This window comes from Pleuronectes platessa, chromosome 15 (genome assembly GCF_947347685.1).
Source record: "Pleuronectes platessa chromosome 15, fPlePla1.1, whole genome shotgun sequence".
Taxonomy (NCBI): domain Eukaryota; kingdom Metazoa; phylum Chordata; class Actinopteri; order Pleuronectiformes; family Pleuronectidae; genus Pleuronectes; species Pleuronectes platessa.
In genome coordinates this window covers 11190302-11215062 of record NC_070640.1, presented here as the reverse complement: position 1 = coordinate 11215062, position 24761 = coordinate 11190302, and the positions used below count along the sequence as shown (strand labels likewise).

Below are 24761 nucleotides of genomic sequence, written 5' to 3'. Positions count from 1 at the left end.
TCCCCTCTCTCACATGTTCTCCTCTGTACTCAATGGAGCAGAGGTTTTCTTTTTTCCTAAGCACACGTCTCCTGAGGATGCACCTAATTTCTTATAGTTGTTTTCCTCACAGTGAGTCTTTTTTCCTCAAACAGCTCTCGAGCTCTGTGTCTTCTTACGTCCAGGCTTTTGCCAGATTGGTTTTGTCCACCTCTCACTACGGGGCGATGCTGCGCTCATTGTGGTTCAGCCACTGTGACGGAGCTCAGCGCTCAGCCTCCCGCAGACTGCTGCCATCAGCACAAGCTCCGGCACTACATCAGTGCCGTAATCGATCTGCCACCATGTCCTCGCAGACATTTCTCTCACTCTCTAATATTCACTCTCTGTCTCTTTCCCTCCTGTTCCCGTCCCTCCCCTCCCCCCACGCCTCTGAAATGTGTTTTGTAATTAGCTGGTTATCTGATTGTGTGAACCAATTCAGTGTAAATATTAGCAGTGCACACAAAGGCAGAGTGCGGCAGATGATGTGTGGTTTATTCTACATCTTGTTTGTGTACCACAATGACTCCTCCCCATCGCTCTCTACAATCTTCATCCGAAGCAAAATCTGACCAGTACTAGTGCAGTGCACATTTTACACATGCACGCTAGGAATGGGCTGTTTTCTTGTTCGGTGGTAGTGCTGCTAATACCCTTATCTTGCTGATGTTCTCCTTTATACTTGATATTTATTGTACTTCTGTCCCTCCTCGGAGAGGGATCCCTCACATGTGGCTCTCTCTGAGGTTCCATGTTCTTTTTACCCTGTTAAAAGTTTTTTTTTGTAGTTTTACTCTTTTAAGGGTAAAGACCACAGGATTACACACCTTGTTAAAGCCCTATTAGACAAATTGTGATTTGTGTAAATAGGCTATACAAATAAAATTGGATTGATTGATTGATTGATAGTGCTGGTTGCACAATAGGATTCAGTCTGCAGCAGAGCCCTGAAGCTGCACCACCGCTGCTGCACGAAGAGCTGTTCACATGTGTTTATCCAAAGTTCGGTGAAGCTTGACTCGGTAGCAGAACCCCGAAGTGTAGATCAGGTGTCAGTTATGTCGATGGTCACAGGTTCGTTCAAATTTTATTGATATCGAACCTATCCTGTGTAAGTTTGAAGCAGATAAGGTGAACGGTTCGCCAGATATGAATTCCACAGACAGACATTGAGACTGAGATTTCTGAAATTGGTAGATAGGTAAAGAACTTGATATTTCACTCTGGAATTAAATATATGATAAAAGTATTAAAATTTGGATTTGATTATCGTTGTCATTTAATGAAATAACCTTTTTCAATATTCAGCTCAGAGTTCTCCTTTTCTTTTCAGGAAACTATGATAATGTCTCCAAAATATATTTAGGAGACCTTCTGGTACATTTGGAAAAACTGTACTTCTACACCAGCAGCATCAGATGAGCCACAGGCAGTGGAAGCTGCCGTCTTTGTGCGTCTCAGAGTTCACTGGTATCACTGCCAGAGGACACACGGAGCAGGCACCTGCTAATGAGAATAAACTCCCCCGCTGCACGTTTAATTAGAGGGCGGGTTATATTTGTACTGTGGAAACTACTCAAATATTCAGTGTGATGGTTGGGAGACACATATTTGACTACATAATGACCAGTTTATTCAAAACATACAATATTCACTGTTTACATTAACCTGACCACTGTGATAGAAAATCGTTGCTTGCACAGACAATTGAAGCTTGATTTGGTTTAAATGTCTGTTGTTTAAGACAGAAGGACGAGTCCTAATAGAGAGTTTGCATATTATAGGGGGATTGACATTTTAAAAGACAATGGAATTATTTTTTCTGAGAGCAACTTTAACTTTAAACCGCTCCGATTAAAGTGTACTGCAGAATGAAAATGGCGCAACACAACTCTCAGACATTGGCCGTCCCTTTCATCTGATCATCTGGTGCATGTACATGTTTGTCAGGGGCCGAGAAGCAAGCACAGGATTTCAGGAATGAAAAATTTAAAACTGGGGATCCCATTAAAAGGGAACAGGCAGAACTATACTCTGACAAAACATTACATTAGCGCTCACAAATTATTCATAAATGAGACAAGATGGAGACATAAGCTGGCTGATAAATGTATTTGGAAACAATGAGGGAAAACTAAATAAACAACAGTGGGGTGTCTGGATACAAGGAAACCCCATTCCCCCATTAATTGGTCTTGTCCAATTACTGGGCGTGTATATTCCTGCTACCTCTTTTGGTCAAGCCAGGAAGATGGACAAAGAAAATCAACACAAAGAAAATGTATCAATATGATTTATAAAAACAAAACAGGGTGAACCAAATGTGCCTTCCTCGTTTAGAATACAACAAAGTGTCAAAAATGTCACAATAAAACAAACAAATAGTCTGTTTTTGAAACAACATGATAACGTGAGTGTGTGTAACCATCGACCAAATTGAACCCATGTAATGAACTAGGTGTGACAGACTAGATTTATAATTTATTACAAATGTGTGGCTGTGGATACAACCAACCCAGTGTGTTAGCAGCACCACATGCACCCAGTGAAGATGGTGTCATGTACACGGAGCGATATGAATCTTGGTTTTCCTGTGCATCCTGCAGAATGTCGCTTTCAAATGAAACAGCGTGGTTCTGCTGTGTGTGATCAAATCGTGGCTTTGGCTCAAGCAGCCATATGGCATGTTGGAGAAGGCCTGTTGAGAGAGAGGAGTGTTCACTCCCCTGTAGTGATTAGACATACAGTATGGATTTCTCCCTCCAGACCCGGTGTTTCCACTCCTCACCTATAACAACACCCACGCATAATTATCATGTTTTTTTATATTGGATACATACACACACTCGAGCAAACTGTTTGCCTGTGCTATGCTGTAAAGCTAGAATGTTTAAAACATACTTTTATTGCTGATATTTTAATCTTATCTTCATCTTGGATTCTATTTCCTAATGTCTCTAGAGGAAAAAAGCTCATTGCAAAACACTTCACACCCTTCCCTCTCTTCCTCCCTGTCATCATCAGACATTCCCATGGAGATTCCTTCACTAACATCCAAACAGTCCTCTCCTCTCTTGTCACTTATCTCTTTTCTTCTTGCACCATTTGCTCATTTAATTACTATTGCTGGTATTGCACTACTCTAATAATATTCTTATTCGGCAGGTGCTTTCATAAAATGCAAATAAAAAAAAATGCATTTAGAGTGGAAACAAGATCCAGTCGTGGCTCTTGTGTGTTTTTGTCTCATGGAAAGCCTGTTCCATTTCGTTTCAAATGACCATCCATTCATATTGATTTAGTCTCAAAAGACTGAAAGCTATACACTGCTAATGCTAGAAAATTGCTGCAACACAGACCAGACTAAATATAAAGCAGCTAAATTGGCCCCGCAAGCGTAATGGCTTCTACAGAAGTGGCTGTAATTCAGGCATATGAGTTGCTCTTGCTTACAGTGTCTTTTGTCATTTTTATTTCAGATCGAACAAACCACCATCTCCCTGAAGACCTATCAGAGACGGCTTTGTTTACACACTGTAAACACAAAGTAAGCAGGGGGGTTGAGGTGGAAAAGATTTCATGAGATGACATTTCGTCCCTGGAACACTCAACTGAGGGGCCATCGTCACGAAGACCCTGTCGAGGAGAGGCATGCAATAGAAATATTTCTTTATCTCCATTAATGGCCCCAGCAACCTGCAGGTGTTTATTGTGAACAAGTCAAAATAATCAGTCCAGCATGAGCATCCCAACAAGTTTTCAGGGCCTGAGGGTCAGTGTGGACAGAGGAGATAAGATCGGAAACAAAACCCAGATCCAGTTCCCCCAGACTGGGGATGATAACGCCAATCGTATATCTTCTATAGGTGATCTAGGAGGAAGGAGACTGACAAAGGACACGAGATACGGCACAAGTTCAATTCCTCCTTTGGTGTCTCAAAGTGAATCCCCTAACAAGTTGGTGATCTGGGGCTCCGAGCAGCAATGCCTGGAGACTGACCTCCGAGAGTTTGAGCTTGTAGAGTGTCAGGAGATACATACGTTCTTGAGAAACAGGGATCAGGAGGAGGAGAACGAGGAGGAAGACGATGGAGGAAGTCTGAGGGATGGACGAGATGAGGGTCCAATGTCCATATCCTCCAGTTCAACTGCCAGTTCCAGCTCGGTCGGCATGAGGAGAAATGACAACGACAGCAACAAAGTGGACAGGAGAATGCAGAGGGACAAAGGGGGGCAGAAAAGGATTGCCTCTCATAGTACTGAAGAGTTAGACACATGCGTGGCAGGCTCAACAGGGAGGGGGAAGGGAGGTCTGAAGGAGTCCAAGTCTGAGACAAATGTGTTTGTGTCCAGTTTGTCAGCCATCGCCCTCAGCGGGAGCTTATCGAGTGCTCTGGACTGTACCGGAGAAGCGCCATCTCCTATCTCTCTGTGCCAACCCAAGACCCACCCTTACCCAAATGTCAACAATGCTACCTCAGCCCACACCAGGAGAAGGGCAGTCCCTGCAGATGTCAACCAGAACTCGGCATCATTGCATCCTCAGGAGATATATGACTATCCTCAGTTCTGCAGCCAGGATCAGAGACAGAGGGATGGAAGCCATCACAGAAATGCAATGTCCTCTAACGTGGGGCTGGGCGAAAGGAGGAGGGCTGGATTTGAAGAGAGGGTTCTTCCACCACGAAGGCAGCAGCTTGTCAGACCTCTCTGTCAGACCGAGATGGGGAGAGCGAGGAGCTCAGCAGAGTCCAATTCATATCGAGATAACACAGGGCAACCCAGTTCTCCCAGTCACACTCCAGATTCATACAGTAATGGGTCGAACACAAAGTTTACAAAAACATCTTTACGTGAACCCTCAGATTTCTCCCATCTCTATAACACATCTCTATTCTGCCAGTCCAGGCAGCCCAACCAGGCAGCCCAGAGGGAGGAGGTGCCCGTAGAAAGAACACCAGTTGCAGCAACAAGGCTTAGTTCCAGTCCTCCCAACCATTCCACCTTAGAGAAGAGACCAGAGACTCAATTCACATACAGAAGGATTTGCTCCAGTCCTAACAAAACAGGGATGGAATCCAGGTCATCAACCCCTCCTCACTCTCCTCTGAGGACATCCCAGGGCTCACCACGCAGGCAACCCTCTGTATACCATGTTTCCAGGAATGTCTCTGGAGTGATTAGACATATCCCGTCAGGATGCAACCCTGCTGTACCGACGTCAGCTCAGGGCTATGGCAACAGTTGCCTGAGAGCACCAGTCAGAACTAATATAAGCACAAGCGGAATCCCCAAAGCGCCTCCTAACAACCAGCAGAGCTCCCCCCACTCTAACTACAACCCCAGCCCCAGAGAGAGCTCCCCATCACCAAAACTCAAGCCTAAAGGAGTTCGCCCTAAAATTATCACCTATGTCCGAAAGAATCCTCAGTTCAAGCCCCAAGCTGCAGACGGGCCGTATCAGGTATCCTCTCTACCATCCAGGCTCTCGACATACGCACAGGGCCAAGCACCCAATTCCTTCAAAGACAACGCTAAAGACCCCTCCAAGCCTGAGACAGAACCCAGAGCAGCTCCAGTGCTTATGGCCTCCAATCCGCTGTATGACAAGTACCGGCAAGACATGCAGACAAGTATGTTCCCACCAGGTGTAGTGAGCAGGAGTATCAGGCCCCCTGGACATGCAAACACCGTCCCCCCTGCACACACACATGCCCCTCCGCATGTGCACCCGCACAGCCACACAGCACCCCCCAAACTGGGCTGTAAAGCAGACAACTTCTATGGTGCACCATCAGAGGTGAGTATTTTGTACTTTGTACTCAAAGTGCTTTGTATGATTTGAGTAGAAGCTTGTATTCTCATGTCTTTTTTTTTGTTGATTTTAATTTTGGTGGCCGATGCTGTGATCGATATTAAGGAGTAGAAAAAAAAAATCTGATTCCAATAAATGGACCAATAGTGGTAAAGCAATGTAATTGAGGCTTAGTTTAAACATAAACTAATAACCATAAATAAAAGAAAACACCAACCCAACTAATTGTATATAACTTGAATTTAGTCAATAAATGTTTTAAAATTAAATTCTTGCATTGTTTATTCTGTAAAAATGAAGGTTTTCGTATCGACAACATAATCGCTGATATCAACATGTCTGTTAACGGCCCATATGGGTAGATCTTATCGTCCAACCGATAAATCAGTCAGACTCTATAGTCCACTGTTCATTCATACAGACGGTGAAAAGGGAGCAGCGATTGAATTTGAATTATGATTGTTGCATCAATTAGCAGCAGATAATTACTGTATGATTTGCAGTATGTTATAAACATTAATGCTGCATTCTTTTGTTACTTGAGGTCCAGTTTCCCAATTATTCTCCCACCACACGACTATGAAGTCCAAAGACAAGCTTCACATCATTTTTCCTGACTCCTCATATCAATGTCCCCAGCTAGTTTCCATATTTATTCTATCCCTCAGTAAACTATGTATAATTCATCGCAGATATTCTGCATTTTATCCCCATTCTCACAAGAGCTTTATTGCTTTAAAGTCGTTCCTTATTGATTCTGATTAAATAGCTTTATTGGGAATTCATATTCATGCAGCATCAAGCTCCAACATGTGGAAATAAATAGTTAATGCATGCTCAACTACAAAGCCCACAGGGACATGGGAATTCTCAAGGCTTCATATCACACTGCATGAGAGACCCATACATTGAGCAATTCCATTAAGAGATTCCACTTACTCCAAAATGATGCCGGTGATGTTAAACAAGCTACTTGCGGCGGATACAACTAGATGTGTGACACTCTGCTCTCCTGCAAAACGTAGAACTTCTTGTTATCAGAAATCATCTGTTGAACATGATCCGTCATATCATATTTGAATCATTGGTTTTGTTCAAACTGAATTTTTGATGACAGAGATTTGAGTCCATGCCTGTGGATACATTCAAAGATGTAGAATATGATTATGGCATCTGCTATTAGATTACATGGTGCATCAAAGCTTTGTTCTCATCGTGTCCACAGGCAAAATACACAAAAGTAATCATGTGTTGGCAGGAAGACTTAAATCAGTAAACACATTAGCTTCTTTCCTTTACTGTAAGGAGGATATACAAACATGATGCAAGTGTGCAAAATGATGTTTATGCTAGAGATCTCTAAATAGGTTACAAGTGGGTATTTAATGGTATTTTTGGTGGCATGACTTCTAGGTGGTGCGATCTGGCAGTTTCAAAGGGACTTCTGTTGAGGACACGCTACAGCCCCGGACAGCCCATCCGGCCGGAGGCAGTGGCAGTCTCCTGCGCTCTGGCCGAGGTCTGCGTCTCGGCCTGGGAGCTGTCAACAGGGCGGCTACGGATGCGGCCAAGGGCAGAGGACCTGGTCAGGGGCAGAGGTCGGCACTGGTTTTCAGCCAGCCAGTCCAACCTGTCATCCCGGCAACCAGTCAGAGAAGCCAAGATAACACAGGTACATAAAATCTTCTCTCGCAGCATGTCATTTTTTGGTTTCCCTCTCAGAAAACAGCTGCAATGGCAGATGGAGGCCGTCTCTGTGGAGCTACAGTACACAACCCAGAATTTGACACACTAGAGAGCTACCTTATCTTTCGTCTCCTATGCAGCAACGAAGAGTTGTGGGACTTTCTTCCTCTTCCTAAAATTGGCCTGAGATGAAGGCAGCTCATTAAAATGCATTCTCTGAGATTAATTTGGGCTGATGTTATTGGAAGGTTTAAAGAAATACTGAGGGGAGTGATATTGCTCCGGGAGGCTTCCATCTACAAAACAAAATAAATAACTAGGCTTGCTCACTCTCTTTCTTCACGCAGCAAATTTCTAATTCAGATGTCTCTGATAGCACCTCCGACTGCTGAAGTGAGATTTGCATTACAGCTCACGATCGTCCCCGGAATATCGGAGTATGAAATTTGTTCATCGCTCGGCACTCTGCTGGAAAGCTGCAGCATTTATCACTTACATGCATATTTGATCTGCTCTTTCCCTGAGTGCGATAACCTGGACCCACAGTGAAAATACATATGTACATTCATTCAAACACAACCCAAAGCTGCACGTATAGAATTGATCGGCACAGTTTTATGGCGTGCTAGGCATCCTTATCATAATCCCTATAAATACAGATGTAGGGCCTCTTGATGCTGCTGCTCGGCCCTCTGGGGAACACAGGCTTTGAAGTACAGAGCAATTAACGGTTAAATAACGTCAGTATTTTTTCTGCCTGAAACATCTCTCATCAATGTTGCACCCTGGCTTACACACAGTGCATTTATTATTATTATACATATTGAATATATTGGTCAGCATTATCAGCTTCCGTCACTGTGTGTAGGATCATAATTGATGGAGTTCCATTTGCCTTTTTTTGTTCTGTTTGTTCTTTCACCCGTGTTCTGGAGACATCTGACCTCTAACCATGTTTTTTCCTTTCTTTCTCTTCTCTCCATCACTGTAAATTAAAGCATTTTAGCCTTTTGTGAATTATAATCTCTCCATTTTTCCCATATTTGTACATTACTCTAATGGTACTAGATAGCTATAGTATACCTGATACAAATTACTCGACTTGTGTAATTATGGAGCAGGTTTTAAACTCTAATGAAGATCATACCACAGGACATTTGTGTTGAAGCTGTACTTCTGCATGTTGAGGCGCCCAGCCCCCCCCCCCTCCCTCACAGCAGCCGAGCGCCGCGATTTTGTTCCGGTCGAGCTGCAGAGATTGCGGTGCACCGAAGTATCACATTTAATAACATGCAATTTAACGCTTTACGGAGGAAATCTGTGCAGGTTGCTGCAACTCACCTTGGTCTGTAATTAAAATCGGTCGGTCATTATAGTGCTTATCCCGGCTGTCCGTCCCATTGACTTTTCTGAGCTGTATTTACATAATTCACCTCAAGTTTGGGTCCTTCTTTCAGTGAGAGCCAGTGGATGGATGTGGTGTCTTTCTGTTTTGTTTTTGAGAAACTGGAGGTAGTGTTTCAGTCCTGAAGGCAAAGTCAATTTATTTTATTCAAATCTGTTGTGTGGCTGAAGGGAGAAACTGCAAGCCCAGGAAAACACCCTGCAGGCTTTTATGATTTATAGTGTGTGTCCTAAATTCACATTTGCATGAATTTTAGTCCTATTTTGTTCCTTAGGAGAACCACTTTACAGGTTTGCAGGTGGGATTTGGGGGATTTGAAAGAGAGGGAGGGAGTATGGAAAGAAGGAAAGAAGGAAGGAAGGAAGGAAGGAAGGAAGGAAGGAAGGAAGGAAGGAAGGAAGGAAGGAAGGAAGGAAGGAAGGAAGGAAGGAAGGAAGGAAGGAAGGAAGGAAGGAAGGAAGGAAGGAAGGAAGGAAGGAAGGAACAAATGAAAATGACAACGAGCATTTTCAAGCATTTCCTTTTAGGTCGTTCAGAATAATGTGTGTTCTCATTGAACAGGAGAGATGGTCCTTGATGTCCAACCTAAAGTGGATTTTTGTCCCCCCCACTTCTCTCCCTTGTCTCTTAGGTGTCTCATAGGGGGCTTGATTGGAGGGGAGAGGTTGCAGGAGGCAAATCTGGGCATTTATCTTTAATGATTCTGACCTTCCCACTCAAGAGGGGCTTCCTATTTTGTGTCTCCCCTCCCTCGACTGTCGCTCTTGTCCTGTAGAGCGCTGTGGAGAGAAGCGGGGGGGTTGCCCACCTTATCTTTGCGGCCAGCAGGGGATAATGCTTTTCTTCTGCAGGATCTAGACCCTTTACTGGGAGCTGGGGCAGCCAAAATGGGGCTTCTATTCAAAGGCCTGGGGGTTTTGCCCAATGTGTGTGTGTGTGTGTGTGTGTGTGTGTGTGTGTGTGTGTGTGTGTGTGCCATGGTCACTCATGCCTGCACATTTCATCTGTTTTGCTGTTGGAAATCATAGATTACTGAGAGGGAGGATTTCTCCCCACTGCTCACTAACAAAAGCCACCACCGTGCAGCTGTGATGACTTTTTCATCCTCTCTTTGATTCCCTGTCTTTGTCTGTCTCCTCCTAAAGATGTTTTCTCTCTTCTTCATTTTGTCTTCACTCGCTTAATCCAACTTTCATTTGAGCTTTTTCTTTTGTGGTTTAACGTCTGGAAAAACCTGCATCTTCCACCACAGCTTTTAGGATATTTGGGTGACTGCTGTCAGATTCACTGTAACCCCTGCAGTTACAAGGAATAATGAATAATAGCATTACCGTTAATGTTATAAACTATGAATCCAAGCAAACCTAATGTATGTACTGGAGAGATAAATGGCCTACCTCCTAAATTGTCATAACAGTGTTTACAGCATTAGAGAAACCGCTGGCCAACAGCCCAGTCTGCAGGCACGGCCACAGCCACCAGCAGCTATTAGCATGTTGTTGTGTATATGGTTAAAGTATTTGCTCGCTGTAGAAACCGGAGACATAACACAGACGACTTCCTGGTGCCTGCTGAGAGCTTCATCAACACAGAATGATGAACGACGAGGGGAAACAAACATCATGCTTAATCTCCTCCATTTATTTAGCTGTCAGCGGTGGTTAATGAGTTTACAGTTGTCACTCAGACACACACACACACAAACACACAATCTTGCTGTCTATACTTCTGTTGAGCACACATGATTCAGTGAGGAAAGAAGCATAATTGCTACTAATTACAAATTGAGATGAAATGGGGGGGATCATGAGCTATAAATAATACACATATAGCAGTCACTGGGTACAGGGCAGTGTGTCTTCAGTGTGTGGACCAGGTTGAACATGTCTTCTTCTACATTCACAACAACAGTGGTCGGCAACTGGGTCAAATCGATAGTCAAAATCGCAGCCACATCTTTTTATTAATCGGATATGTTTTTATTATTATTACAGCACAGATGAAAACTTGATAACTTGGGTGTGATGATTGTGTTGATGGATCTAAAATAGCTGACATGTAATGTAAGTCAAATTGCACCTGTCAGTCATTCCAACTTATATATGGACCACACACGTAGATGGTAAAAAAACTAATTCAGTTTCATTCAATGACATTAATGGACTGTAAAATCAGTGCAGATGAACCAGGTAGGATGAACAAAATGTTTTGTAACATCACCATGCATCATAGGCCGTTTATAAAAAGCTCTGCACGCACAACGTCCAGCACACAAACCAATAAAAGGTTTGAGGATGATTTGAGGAGAAATCTGAATAATTCATTCTCTAGAGCCTCACCACAGGCCAAGCAAACATCCCATCCCAAACAGGCCCATTTGGAAGGGTCACTGCACTGATTAAAGAAAGATTCACCATAATTCTTCATTTTGTGCTTTTCTAACAGATGAGGTGTTCACCCAACACACTTCTCCTCCGGTTCCAGCGATGGCCGCAGCCCAGTCCCAGTCCGCCGCCGTCAGGTCCCTGCTGCCCAAAGCGAGCCAGTCGGGCCTGCGCCCCCCGGGCTTCAACTCCAGCCGTCACCCCGCGGGCCGCCTGGCAGCCTTCGGGTTCGTCAGGAGCTCCAGCGTGTCGTCCGTCTCCTCGGCCCACTCCGCAGACAGCTCGCAGAGTGACCCCTGCAGGACAGCTCACTGTGAGTGCGCTTATTATAAAATCTGTAGACGCAGGCCAGTGGGAGAGCTGATCCCTGCTGGGTGTTTAGTTTTTGCTGCATCGTGCGGTTTGTCCTTTTCATAACATACTGGTATTTATCAGTTAGCTTAATGGCTCATTCAAAAACACCCACTTTATCATCATCATGAGTGCACTATTATTATCACCATACTGTTTTTATTGCCTCCTTCTATGTATTCCCCTCATGAATATAATTAGCATAAACAGCCCCCCCCCCCCCACACACACACACACACATTCATTATGGTGCAGTCTGCTTTCTCTTCCTGAGCTCCGCCTCACTAACAATGTATTCTCTAATCTGTATTTTTAATACACAAGCTGCATACAGTTAGAAACAAAGCTGCGGTTTTATAAAGCACATTTAATTTAACACAAAAAGACACAATATAGAGTATGCAGCTATTTTCAGTAGAATGTGTATTTGTTAATAGAGGGGTATTTTGATTTCTTTCAATCATCTAAAGTTCAGTATTCTTTTGTTTGTGCATTCGTTTCACGTGATCGACCCAATAAGACGCCCTAATATTAGTCAATACAAATAATTATCATATTATTATTATTTAGGTCAGAGCATTGAGAATTTCCTTCAGGATGGGTTTTCATGCATGTAGCAGAGCTGATGTGTTATTACAGACAAGACAACTAGATGACTTGACTTAAGAAAAAGTTAAAAAATATGCATTTTCACAGTTTACCCAAGAAACAGTGATATTTCATTTTTTGCCATACTGAAAAATACACTTTGGGTCATTAACTATCCCCATTTGACAGCTCAGCTTTTATCTATCGTGAATGTATGTAGAAATAACAGAGCACAATATGTCAGTCCAGGGATTCATGAGTTATTTAACAGCCCCGTAACTGGGTCTGTGCTGCAAGTTCAGTCAGTGTTCTCCGATGAGAGATCAGTTTGCTGACTGAACTGGGGGGAAATAGTTTTTATGTTCACGGTCACCTGGACGTGCACATGCATGTTGTGATTTCCGTGCTGCCTCTCAGTCTGGTTGGGTAGTTGGCTGAATTTGTGGTCGGTGTGTGTGTGTGTGTGTGTCTGTGTGTGTGTCTTTATAATGTGACCTACATAGGGAACACTTGCTCTTCCTCTCCCAGTTACAGATGACGTACAGCATCTGCACTCTCACGCACGTCAGCCCCCCTGTTATGTCATCTCTCCATTCCCTGCTTTTGTACTTTATACTTTTTTTTATCCCTCTTTTTCTCTCTCTCTCTCTCTCTCTCCAATTGGTTGAATATGAGGACACACTCTGGGAGTAATGTGGGGGGAGGTACCTCTTCATCTGCCTTGAAGCAGGGAAAAGAGGAGTCCCTTAGGTATCTGGAGAAGAACCTGATAATTGAAAGAAAGTGTGAATGCGGAGGTTGTCATTTTTTTTAAAGCTTGACACAAGGCATTGGTGTTGAGTTTATCATTCTTTTTCATCTCTGATGTTTTTCCTATGATTTTGTTCCATGTTTGGGTAAAAACAGTAGGAGACCAGTCTTTATTAACAATGTATGTGTGCGTGTTGGTGTGTGTGTGCTAAATCAGACATTTAAGGATTAGGGCTACACATTTAAGGCTAGGAATTGCATTCTGTCAATCCGTGTCCTCACAGCTATAGAAAGAAATGTGCATTAAAAGCGAAATGCAGAGCTCCTCTTCTCCTTATCTTTCCGTATTCTTATTAATTTTCAATTTTTTGCATTATCTAAATCAGCTGAACATGGGAACATGAATTTCTTCCACATTGAAACTCCAGAGAGTTGGATCTTCTGAAAGATATATTTTCCTCTCTGTATATATGTAACATTGTGGTTTCTCAAAGTGATCTTGCCCCAGCATCTACTGTCACTGAAGTCGAAATGTAAAAAGATCAGTGTATAACAGAAAAGTAATAAGAGTTAAAAAAATATATTGTTCACGACACATACACTACTAACAGCCACTTTCAGCTATAAGTTTCACCATCTGTATTTTGGTTTGTTGTCAGAGACAAACATAAACAACAGTATTGAACCCCCCTCTCTCTCTTTCTAGCTAACAGCTTCATTTGTATTGTACTTAATAAATTACCCTGCAAATATCAATATCATGAATCAATGAAATGAGATCCAGGCCTGAGAGAAGCCTGTGCTGCATCGGTCTGGCCAAAGATTACAAGTTCATCCCCGGCTACGTAAATCAGACTTAATGTGACTGTTTGTGTTACAGGAAACAAGTGCGTCCACTAAATCTTGAAGATAAATTACACGGTAACACAACTGAGGCCTAATCGCTCGCTTGTTAACGTATTGTCTGTTTAAGCAGCTGTTGGTTTAAAACGCCTGTTAAATTATGCCGTTAATTTATCACCTACATGTAGTTCAAAACTGCATAGACATAGTAGACATGACGACTTTATAAATATTGTTCAGGCACACACACACGTGCACTAACAGAGCGTAGGAACACCTGCCAGCAGAGCACGAAAGAGCAGAAGTTTTGAATGGTGTTGCCTGAAGCCAGCTCTTCCTCTCCCCGCTGCCACTCTGAGCTCAGTGAGACCGAACTGGAATCGAGCATGAGAGGCAGAAGATTAATACGCTTTGATGTTCATTTCCCTGCGTCCGCCCGTTTGCGTGTGTGACACCTCGAGAAAGGCAGGGCGGGAACGTTTACTTCCACTTTTGACTCTGTGTGGTGCTCGTGACCTTTCGCTGCGAGGCATCGGAACTCCCCGCTCCGTTTGAACTTTCCGGATGAAACGGCCCGACTGTAGGTCCTATACTCCGTCTATTTCTGGGTGCACTTGTTGAGCTTTCACCAGAGGGTCGTCTGATGCATTTGTGCGTCTAACCTGCCTTTGGCATGTTTGATATTAGAAGCTTTACTGTGATTTGTCTTTTCTGCAACCTGGATTCAATTCATATGGATTGTTATCTTTTTTTTATCCCAGGGGCAAATTAAAAGACAGAAAATACGATTGACATTTTGTTAAACTCTTCTCTGATTTGAATTGGAGATTTCACCAAAACATAATTGCATTTGAAATCCTTATAAAGTCCAACGCAGTTTGTGAAACATTCAGTAGGATTGTACTGACTGCATACATCTAGACATTAAGTGGCAGTCATGAGAGGTCATCAGAATCTTCCGTTTCTAATTTCCAGAGGCTCTCATGCTGTTTAACCTGTTTTCTTTGTGTATGTGTGCACATACAGTAGGTGTGCAACGACAGGAAGCATCTTTGCAGTACTTGTATTTCCTCTTTCACTCTGGGATCTTTGCCTCCTCTCGCCGCAACCCCAGTTGCAACGAACAGACAGATTGACAGATGAGTTCTCACACATCCTTCCATCGAGGATACCGGGGGGAACACAGGCAACCCGTTACTTCCTTCAATACCAGAGAAGAAAGGCTTAGTCGCTTGTTTTCCCCATTGATTGGCAAGTAAGGCGGACTCCATTAGGGCTCTGGGTGATACCAACAGGAGGAATCATTAAGGAATAGAGTGATGGGGAGGGTAAGGATTGCAGCCCTCTGATAAAGTGTAGAAGAGGATCCCTGGAGATTGAACTTCCCACTGTTGTAGCTCTGTCAACCTCTGATCAATGATGCATTGATGCATGTAAATGTGGACATGTGCCTTGATTGTCCAGGAAGAAGAGAAAGATGAGGGAAGGGACATATTTAACTTGGTGAAATATGTCATATTCTTCATCTAACTTTCATTTACCTTTCATGATGTGAAAGATATATTGATTTTTTTCAAACTAGCCCTGCATCTCAGCCATCTGGCAGACAAGGACTCCTCTTCTTTTATTTCATCTTTCTCAATTGGTCCATAAAAACAAAAAATTGACCCTTTTCTTTGTCTCTTATTCACGCCTACGCTACCTGGTAGCAAGAGGGGTATTGTAAGCAGTGGATTCAGTTTGTCTCTCACAGCAATATCTTGAGCAGTTTTAATCTTATTTGGATTAAAATTGGAGAGTTGGTTTAGGGAATCTTCGAGTGTTGAGATGGAAGATGCAAGGTCTCAACTTCCCTCCTTCCATTATACAAACCTGAAGCTAAAATATCCAGAATCTGTGCAGTAGTGACTGTGGAGCAACGGTGTAGAGGGCCCGCTGATACATATGATATATCCAATGGCGAGGTCAAACAATCATAATGTTTCACCCTGTTTTTTTAGCATCAAAACCAAACTTATCAGAAACATGAATACTTGAACAAACATGAGTGTTACTTATCTGATTTGCTTTGTTTGTTTGGAGAATGGGTTTATTACCTATGCAGTAGCCAGCCACCAGGGGGCGATCGAGATGGTTTGGTTTCATTTTAGAGCGCTGTTATGTCTTCCATAGTCAAATAAAGTTCATGGTCAGGACCTGTGCTTTTTTTGTTGTTGTATAAAACTGTAAAGGTCGCAGGTTCAAGGTCGCAAGTTCAAAGTTTTAGCCTAATGCTAAAGCATGGGACAAACAATTAAAGCAAATATACAAATGCAATTATGTTTAATTCAGTTACATATTTAACATTTTGTCAACAATATTCACTTGATTGAAAAGGAAACATTTTGATACTACATTTTCACAAGGTAGCTCGTATTGAATATTTTAGACTGAATGTAACCCGGTGAAGCATCTTGCCGGTCACATCATATCTTTAAGCCCCTCCCCCTGTGGCCACAGGGTTTTCACAAAAACAACAGGAGACAGTTTAACATAACGAATCACACACACACACACACACACACACAATCACACTAAGGAAATCAAGGTGACATTGAGCCAAGCTGTTATGGCCTTGATTGATTCTTACGGCCTGTTTGATTATATATACATTCAAGTGTGTTTGACTAACATCAGGGGGGCTATAGGCTACTCTATATAACATTGATTAGCCATTAACCCAATCCTCCCTTTAGCCAAGTCGTTGACATCCCCTAAGCCTTTTTGTGTGTGTGAGAGGATCCATGCATATGTGATGCCTGGTTAACTCCGTGGTGACTGACAGACTCTATTACCTAGCTGAATGCAGAATCCAGCAGCAGGACGCTGATGAAGCCGGTGCCCCTGAGCCCAGCCGCCTCCTGGATGAAAAACTCAATCGCCAAAACAAACAACGACAACAAAGAGTATTATCACCTCGATCCATCTTCTCTTTAGGTGATAATGAAATAAGGGTGGAAATCAAATGAACGAAAGAGTGAGCAGAGCTGAGACGGGTGAGGGGAGAAGATGAGTTGGAGGAGGATGCAGCGATAAAAGAAAACTCAATGAGTCCAAATGAGCAGAGAGGAGAGGGGGAAATGGAGTGTTTGAAAGAAAGATGAGCGGAAACAGGAACATGGGGAGGCTGGTGCAGGGAGGAGAGAGGATGCCATACCCCAGATGCAATGGCTCAGATCTGCTCTGTGAATCATGCTAGCTCAATGTGAACAGATGGTTTCTATGGTGCAGTCAGATAGACACAAACGTGTAACACACAGAGAGATGCACACACTGGTAGTGCAGCACATTAGATGGGCCAATTAGATATGGCTGCCATTCTGTGGCTGATGAGAGGCAAACCAACATGGCAGCGAGTTACTGAAGCAGCAGAGCTGTGACAGTGAGGATGGGCTCAATGGGCCTTTTCATTAACTAATAACCGCTCGGCGTTTTCATCCAGCTCCATATTAATCAATGTTCATGGCTTTGACTGATGGTCCTGTGTGACAAAAACACAGAGGACGTGGAAACAGGAGCATCCGAATCAGACAAACCTTAATGTGTATGTATGTAATTCTCTTTTACACTGAGAAGAAAGCTTTAGTCATCTATTTTTCCTCCAATAACTTACACAACAGAGGAGGTTATGTTCTCACCACGTGTCCATTGGATTGTCTGTCAGCATGATTACATAAAAACTAATCAACAGATTTCCAAGAAACCCTGTGGGAGGATGGGACATGGGCGAACAAGAGAGGCTATTACATACTGGCACCAGGAATATTTCGTTACCTACTTAGTAGTGGGTAAACACTGAAAGATAGGGCATTTTTTGACATTTTCACCATTTTCTCATGGAATAATTCATGGATCTTGATTAAAAAATGGCTTTAGGTTAACTGTATTTATAGGCTTTTCAATAATCTTTCCCAAAAACTTTTTATCTGGTGTTCTCCCATCTTTAGACCCAGAAATGATTTCATCCTGCTGACATTTAGTGTAAGGATTTCTCGGATCCAGTTCAGTGATGTACTGGCTCCTTCATAATAAGAAAATAACTCCTTGATTTAGTGGAATAATTATGAGAGAACATCATCAGTAAAACTGTGTGGTAGTTGTAATTTGATGCAAAATTCAAGTATAACAAAATAGTTTTCAACACATGGAGCTGAGTTAATGAGAGGAGATAGCTGTGGCTGTATTTGGATATTCAAAAGCTTGCTGTCCAGTGTGTTGTTGGTGTTGGTTATTAAACATCCCATTTATTTTTGTTCTGTCTTTCTGTTTCTCAAAAAGAACAAGTAACAGCAAAAATCCACAACTCTCACAACTACAGTGGCATTTTAGTTTGGTGTGTTTTTATACCTGCCATAAAGGTCCAAGGTGAATAATTCAGGGCATCGCAGAATGGATGATAATGGAATATATAATATATTCATCTCTAGCTTTTTCATCAGCTTTTAACTAAGAGCGGTTCCTTGTATGTGATGTAGAGTGCAAAATCTCTATTGGATCTTAAGGGAGAGAAAACATTTGTCTCCTGGCATGTGTCTAATCTTGAACTTCATCAGTCAAATATTCAAATAACCATTTGACGGTTACTTATATAGAAAGGAGCATAACTCTCTTGTTGTCCATCGTTAAAATAATTCACGTCCTTGTAGGACAGAGCATTTGATTAAATCTCCTGACGTCTGGGTCCTGGCAGAGGAGAGGGACCCTGTGGCTGCTGCTGTCAGCTCCACAGTTATCACCTAATCTATCTGTCAGTCCACAACCCTGATGTTATCTCTGCAGGACCATTACAGTTCCTGCTATATGTATGCAGCTTTAACCTTGACTGTCACACATATCAATGTAGATGCACAGTTGAGTACTTTGCATAATTGCGCCGCTTTGAACAGGAAGTCTTTAAATGCAGCGTTTGACAGCTGTTATGAAGTTTTGTTAGTTCAGATGAAACGTAAAGATGTAATTTATTTGTTGTATCCATTTTTCAGTGACATTGATTTTCAGGTTATTTCACAGTTTTATTGTGAATAATATAGGTTTTTACAAAGCACAAATATGTCTTGCATTTTGACACATGATCTGCCTCTTATCATATTTCACCCTCTGCTATTTGATGCAGATGAGGCTGCTTGTTTCTGGTGTTTAATTTGTATTTTCTTCTTTTTTGAGTGTTTAACCCAGACAATGTGATGTGTTCATAAACTATGATCATAGCAATATATATTCTGATATGAAGAGCATCAGACATTTTGAGCCAGCTTTGAACAAATGACAGGAAGCAACGATTAATGAGCAGAACAAATTATAGACTCTTCAGGCTTAATTACACACACTGTCGTCTTTACTGAGAAGGGTTGAGTGAAGCTGACGTCTGTCTGTGAGAACACGTTCTCCAATCAAACTGGCTGAATTGAGATTACACCTCAAAACGAACTAAAATCAGTGTCAAACCTATATTCTTAATGTGTATAAATTATTTATGTTAGTAAAGGTTGTCAAATAGTATGTCTAAAACTATATCCGATATGATACGGGTATCAAACCGATAACCTGGACATTGGTGAACAACCCACTCTCCAACTCTCCTTCTAACATGGAAATATTCATAAAATGTAAAAAACAAAAAACAATAGTGATGATAATAAAACGTCCCCATTCCTCAACATCAAAACTACCATCAATATCCCAAATATCAATTTTAATACAATACAATTTAAAGATAGGCTATATCTAGGAACGTATAAATCAATTTTTCTCTGTGAATGGACTGTAGCTTAAAAGCCTGAGTGTGGGCACACACACACACACACACATAAGGTGCGACTGGATGCTAACTGCAGTTGCACTAAACGCCGAATCAGCATTATCCTCCTGGCATTAGTTTTGCTTTGAGGGGCGAGCTGTTCCATTAACACGGCCTCCCACTGAGCTGTGTTACTGCTCTTTTGTTCTCACTCTCCTCGTGCTCACTGTCCCTTTTCTAATATCTCTGGTACTTGCCATACATCTTCTTAATATGCAGAGATTTCTGATGTCTTCTCTGCTGCACCATCCGTTTATTCCCCCCATCCTGGCTCGCCATGTCCTCATGTCTGCTTCCTGCTGATCTCTTGCTACCTCCCTCTTCCATCCACGCTCGGATATTCATCATTGGCTGACATTTTGCCAATCAGTGACGCACGTCAGCTTGCTCTCACCATTAATGAAGTGCATCTCTTTTCTTCTCTTTGTCTAAGCCAGCGAATTTCACTCTCTAATATTCTATCATTTTCATTCCTCTGTTTTCCTTCTCTGACTGGCCGCCTCACTCTTCCTCTCTCTGAACTGCTCTCTGGGAATTTGATCGTATACTTGACCTATGACTAATGAACATGTATCTGTTCATATCCACCAGTCAATTGCTCTGTGTCAATCAGACGACTGAGCAAAGCATTTGAGCTTAACGCCAAATATTTCTGCTCCTTCCATTTAAACATATGTTTATTTAATCCGTGTATCATTTCAAGACTTTAGCTTGTGGATGTTGACAGCCGTAGATTCAGAGCTCAGTAACAGCAGTGCTGTGTCCTAGATCATATCTGAGGAGTGGACACTCTGCACATGCCCTTGACTGGTTGATGAGGAGGAGGCACAGTAAACAGCCTCACTGATCAGCACCTCGAGCTGCTGGGGGACGACTAATGATGCTTTGAGAATGTGACATGCAGCAAATGTGCGGTGATGTACAGAACATGCACAGACAGAGAGAAAATAGCCGCCGGTATCATTGAATATGCTAGACATTTTTATCTATATGTAGATTTTATTATGTAACTGTCACTTGTGAACTAATTTTCATTTTACATTTAGGATTATCTGGAGTAAATTCCGAACCTGCACAGTAAATAGCACAAGTACTTTACAGGGGTGGTACAGTGTTGTCATTGCAGTGTGGTTGTGTACATTGCCTCAGGTGAAAGAATGAATCATCCACTGGCTGCAGGGTTAGTAGCTCGACTGGACTACATGGCAGCACCGGAGAACAAACTGGAGAGGGCAATGTCTGAGGAATCGAAAAAGAATCGAGGAATATAGTCCATATCGAAGAAAGTGTGTTTGCATTCATTCGTAGTGTCAGTGAAACTATAAGGAGGTGAAGGGCAGGCAAACGTTTGTTTCATTCCTGTTTGGGGATTGGATAGATGAGCAGGATATACTCTGTGTGTGAGACTACATCAACCATCCATCAGTCGGTTGTTAGATAGCATTACAGGCCAGGGTGAGTGTGTCGGTCTCGCTAGCGCGGGCGCTAACTATCCAACCAGCTTAAACAATCAAAAAACTCCACACTGGGTATTTTCGTGAACTTTAATGAAATTTGTAAAAAGACGATGCGTTAACCCATTGAAGGATGACACAAATTACGAGTGGAGCTGCCGTCTATAAACAACATGTGACGCAGATAAAATAACATTGGATTACATCCGGGTGATTTACAACTTGACCCCTGGCAATATTGTATGGCTGAACTTCCCCAAGGGGGCGCTGTTGCAAAACTAAACATAGCATGGCATTTGAGGGGCAGAACAGTGAGTGACTGCCATGAAGGACTGTAATGTTGCGTTTGTCTTTCTGTCTGGAGTTTGCATGTTCTCCCTTCTTCTGAGTGGGTTTTTCTGTAGGTTCTCCCACAGTCCAAAGACATGCAGATTGAGGTTAGATTAATATGAGACTCTAAATTGACTATAGGTGTGAAGGTGTGAGTGAGTTGTTTGTCTCTATATGTCAGCCCTGCAGTATGCTGGCCACCTCTCCATGGTGCACCCCGCCTCTTACCTAATACCAGCAGGGTTTGGCTCCGGCTCCCCCTGTGACCCTCAAAGGATAAGCGGTATAGATAATAGATGGATGGACGTGCTCATGTGGAAGCATTGGAATGTTTCTGTAGCGTGTGTGTGTGTGCGCCAGTCTGTGCGTGTGTGTGCAGGTTAACGGAAAGAAGATTGGGAGCAGCAGCAGTTAGACCCAGAGCTTACAAACCATTTCTCAGTTCAGTGAACCTTGATTCAGACATAACACAACCTATCAGATCGAAGAAAAAACAATATGTGATACTACGAGGGAGAAAGAGACGGCAAATATGTGATATATATGAGATATAGAAAACCTGAGTGGGAGTTCTGAAGAAAAATCCTAACAAACCGTATCTACGGTAACCGAACATTCCTTCATGAAAATGAATGAACAGGTAATCCAAGTTCTTCATCTGCTTCTGTGTGTTTCAGGTCTGAGTGTGAGTGAGGAGCCTCCTCTTCACAGAGTGACCACCAGCCCTCCGTCAGCTGATCACCAGCGAGGGGCGCCGTGCCGCAGCCACAGTCTCCAGCCACCCTCCACCCCGGCTCTGCCCCGGCGCTACCTGCCTGCCCAGCCTCGAAGCTCCCCTGGAGGTCAGCAGGGTTACACATTTGTGGGACAAGGGAAACAATTTGTTTCTGAAAAATATTCTGAATATTTATAATTTCTATGTGGACATAAAGTAAAAATCTTTACAGGAACAATATTCACATGCAAATTTGAGTTTTGTGCATGTGAAAGGGAAATTTGAGAGAGACTTCTCAAATTTTGCAATGATGCATTTATTGTAGGTAAAACTTGAAAAAGTATTTCATTAAATCCAGCACTTTTACTTTTCCACTATTTTCTGCTTCCTTATGCAGTGTAGCATCTAAGTAAGCACAGCTCTTGCTCTCTGGAGTTGTTCGAAGTCATTTGGGGAAATTCACACTCCAATAATAAAAATAACCATCAGAAAGTACTGAACTACATTAGAGAAATGCCGGGGTGGTTTCTCCCTTCATAATGTGAGTTTATTCCGGGGCACTCCTGTTCATTATGACTGTAACACTTTTGTAGCTTTTACTGCTACATGGTAAAATATACAATTAAAGACTAATCACCACACATTTAATATGTTGTCCCATGTGCCTTTAAGAAATGTTGATTAGGTCACACTGTCCTGTCCTGTCTGTTCAGAGGAAGCTCACTGTCAGTGATGCTTCTCTCACAAGGCTGTATTTTCACACATCGAGGTTGACACCAGAAGAAGCCCTGTAGTATCTCACCTCACACACACTTAACACCCGTCTTTAAGAATGTCCAGTAACTGATTTAATAAACAAGCCAGAATCCTGTTATCTTTAAAATCATGTCTAAGACCAACACAACTTACAGGAAAAAAAACATTTCAAACAGCGAAACAATGTAGAAATTGTGTGTGTTTGTGTGTTTGTGTGCTGTAAATTATTGATGAAGAAATACCTGAGGTGTCCCTGTCAGCCAGAGTCATGTACAGACCCAACTGTTTGTTCTACTCTTGTCTCTCTGTCACAGTATATCCCATTAAACACACACACACACTCACACACACACACACACACACACACACACACCTTATCAGTGAATGACAGTGAATGACAGTTCTGTTGAGCCCCTGAAAGTTTCAGCCAAAAACTTCCTTTACCATCACACACTCACACTGGTGGCATGATGATCGATCTCCGTTACAGTGGTCGACGTGCTGACATTTTTTTGTTTGGTCCATGTCCCACCCACTAACATAGAGGAGGCAGGGCTTATGACCTGTACTGTATCCCGCCACAAGGGGGGAATTAGGAGGATTGGCTTCACTTGTATATTGAGCTGTCATGTTGGGCAGCTTTATATACGGTTCATGGTTTGTCAGTCGGACTGCTGCAAAAAGTCTCAGAGGACTGCTCAGCCCGTACATCCTCACAGAGCTGCTAGCATCCCTGTAGACCCACTATCTTGTACAGCGACACCTGAGCAGTGAACACACACACACACACACACACACACACTGAGAAACTCACTCGCACACTGTTTGTGCAGGCATGAACTCTCTCTCCGGGGCTATACAGGGATTTGTTCAGGATCAGAGGCTTCGCTCCCAAAACAGGTCTAATTAGTTTCCTTTCAAGGCCTCTCTCCTCCTCTCTCCCCGGCTTCACAACAGATTCCCCGCTAAGCTGCCCAAATCCACTTCTTCATTCACTATCATCTGTTTTTGTCCTCCCCACTTCTCATCATTCCTCATGTATAATGTTTCAAGCCCAGCAAGTTGTCTCTACGCCCACACGCCTCACCACGCGTCTGCGGCAGATTTAACGTGACACATGAGAAGACGCGAGAGCTCAGAAATGATATTTCAAAATAAATATTCAGAGTTCAGGATTCTTGTCTGTCTTTGCTTTAAAGTGTGACACAGGTAGCAAGGAGAAGATGGGCACGTCTGCTAGAGTACACGCTCGGCTTCTCTTTGACCCAGAGTCCCATGGGGCCTTGTTATACTACGCAGCAGGGGGGGGGGAGATAGCTGAAGATGAAAGCAGGAGGGTATAACAGAAAGATTGAAAAAGTTGGGTGGGAGGAAAATCAGCAAAGAAATGAAAAAGAAAAGAGAGAGTGAGGAGAGGATGGGGACGGATCTTGATGCTTGTGTGAGGACGCTTGTTTGAATGTTATGTGAAGTTCAGACACCTGCATGTGCTCTGTCAGTCAGATGTCCTCGTGTGCTTCTTTCTGATTCAAGAACGTCACACATCACACATTGATCGGTTGTATCTTCGTTCTCTGACAGTTGGCAGGAAGGAGTTCCAGCGGAGTTCAGAGGTCACGCGTTCTCTCCCGTCCTCCCCGAAGAGGCTCGCAGTGGTTCCTCCCAAACCTCAGTCCCCAGGTGAGTTCACCTTTAGAGTGTATCAGAAAGTTACTGATGCTTTCTTGATTCACCTCTACACAACAATGACGATGCAAATTTAGAGCAAAACAAATAAATCAAGAGATTATTCACGTTTATTCACAGTTTGTACTTGTCAAATCACTT

General features: G+C 42.8%; 1 protein-coding gene across 1 annotated transcript in view; it reads left to right on the top strand.

The window, feature by feature from the left end:
* The first annotated feature begins 3760 nt into the window (after positions 1-3760).
* mtus2a (microtubule associated tumor suppressor candidate 2a) overlaps positions 3761-24761 on the top strand; it is a 34287-nt gene continuing 13286 nt past the window's right edge. Inside the window, exons 1-5 of the mRNA XM_053442074.1 lie at positions 3761-5821; positions 7250-7508; positions 11373-11624; positions 22141-22305; positions 24516-24614. Coding sequence (XP_053298049.1) covers positions 3761-5821; positions 7250-7508; positions 11373-11624; positions 22141-22305; positions 24516-24614 — 2836 coding nt within the window. The remainder of the gene's footprint in view (positions 5822-7249; positions 7509-11372; positions 11625-22140; positions 22306-24515; positions 24615-24761) is intronic.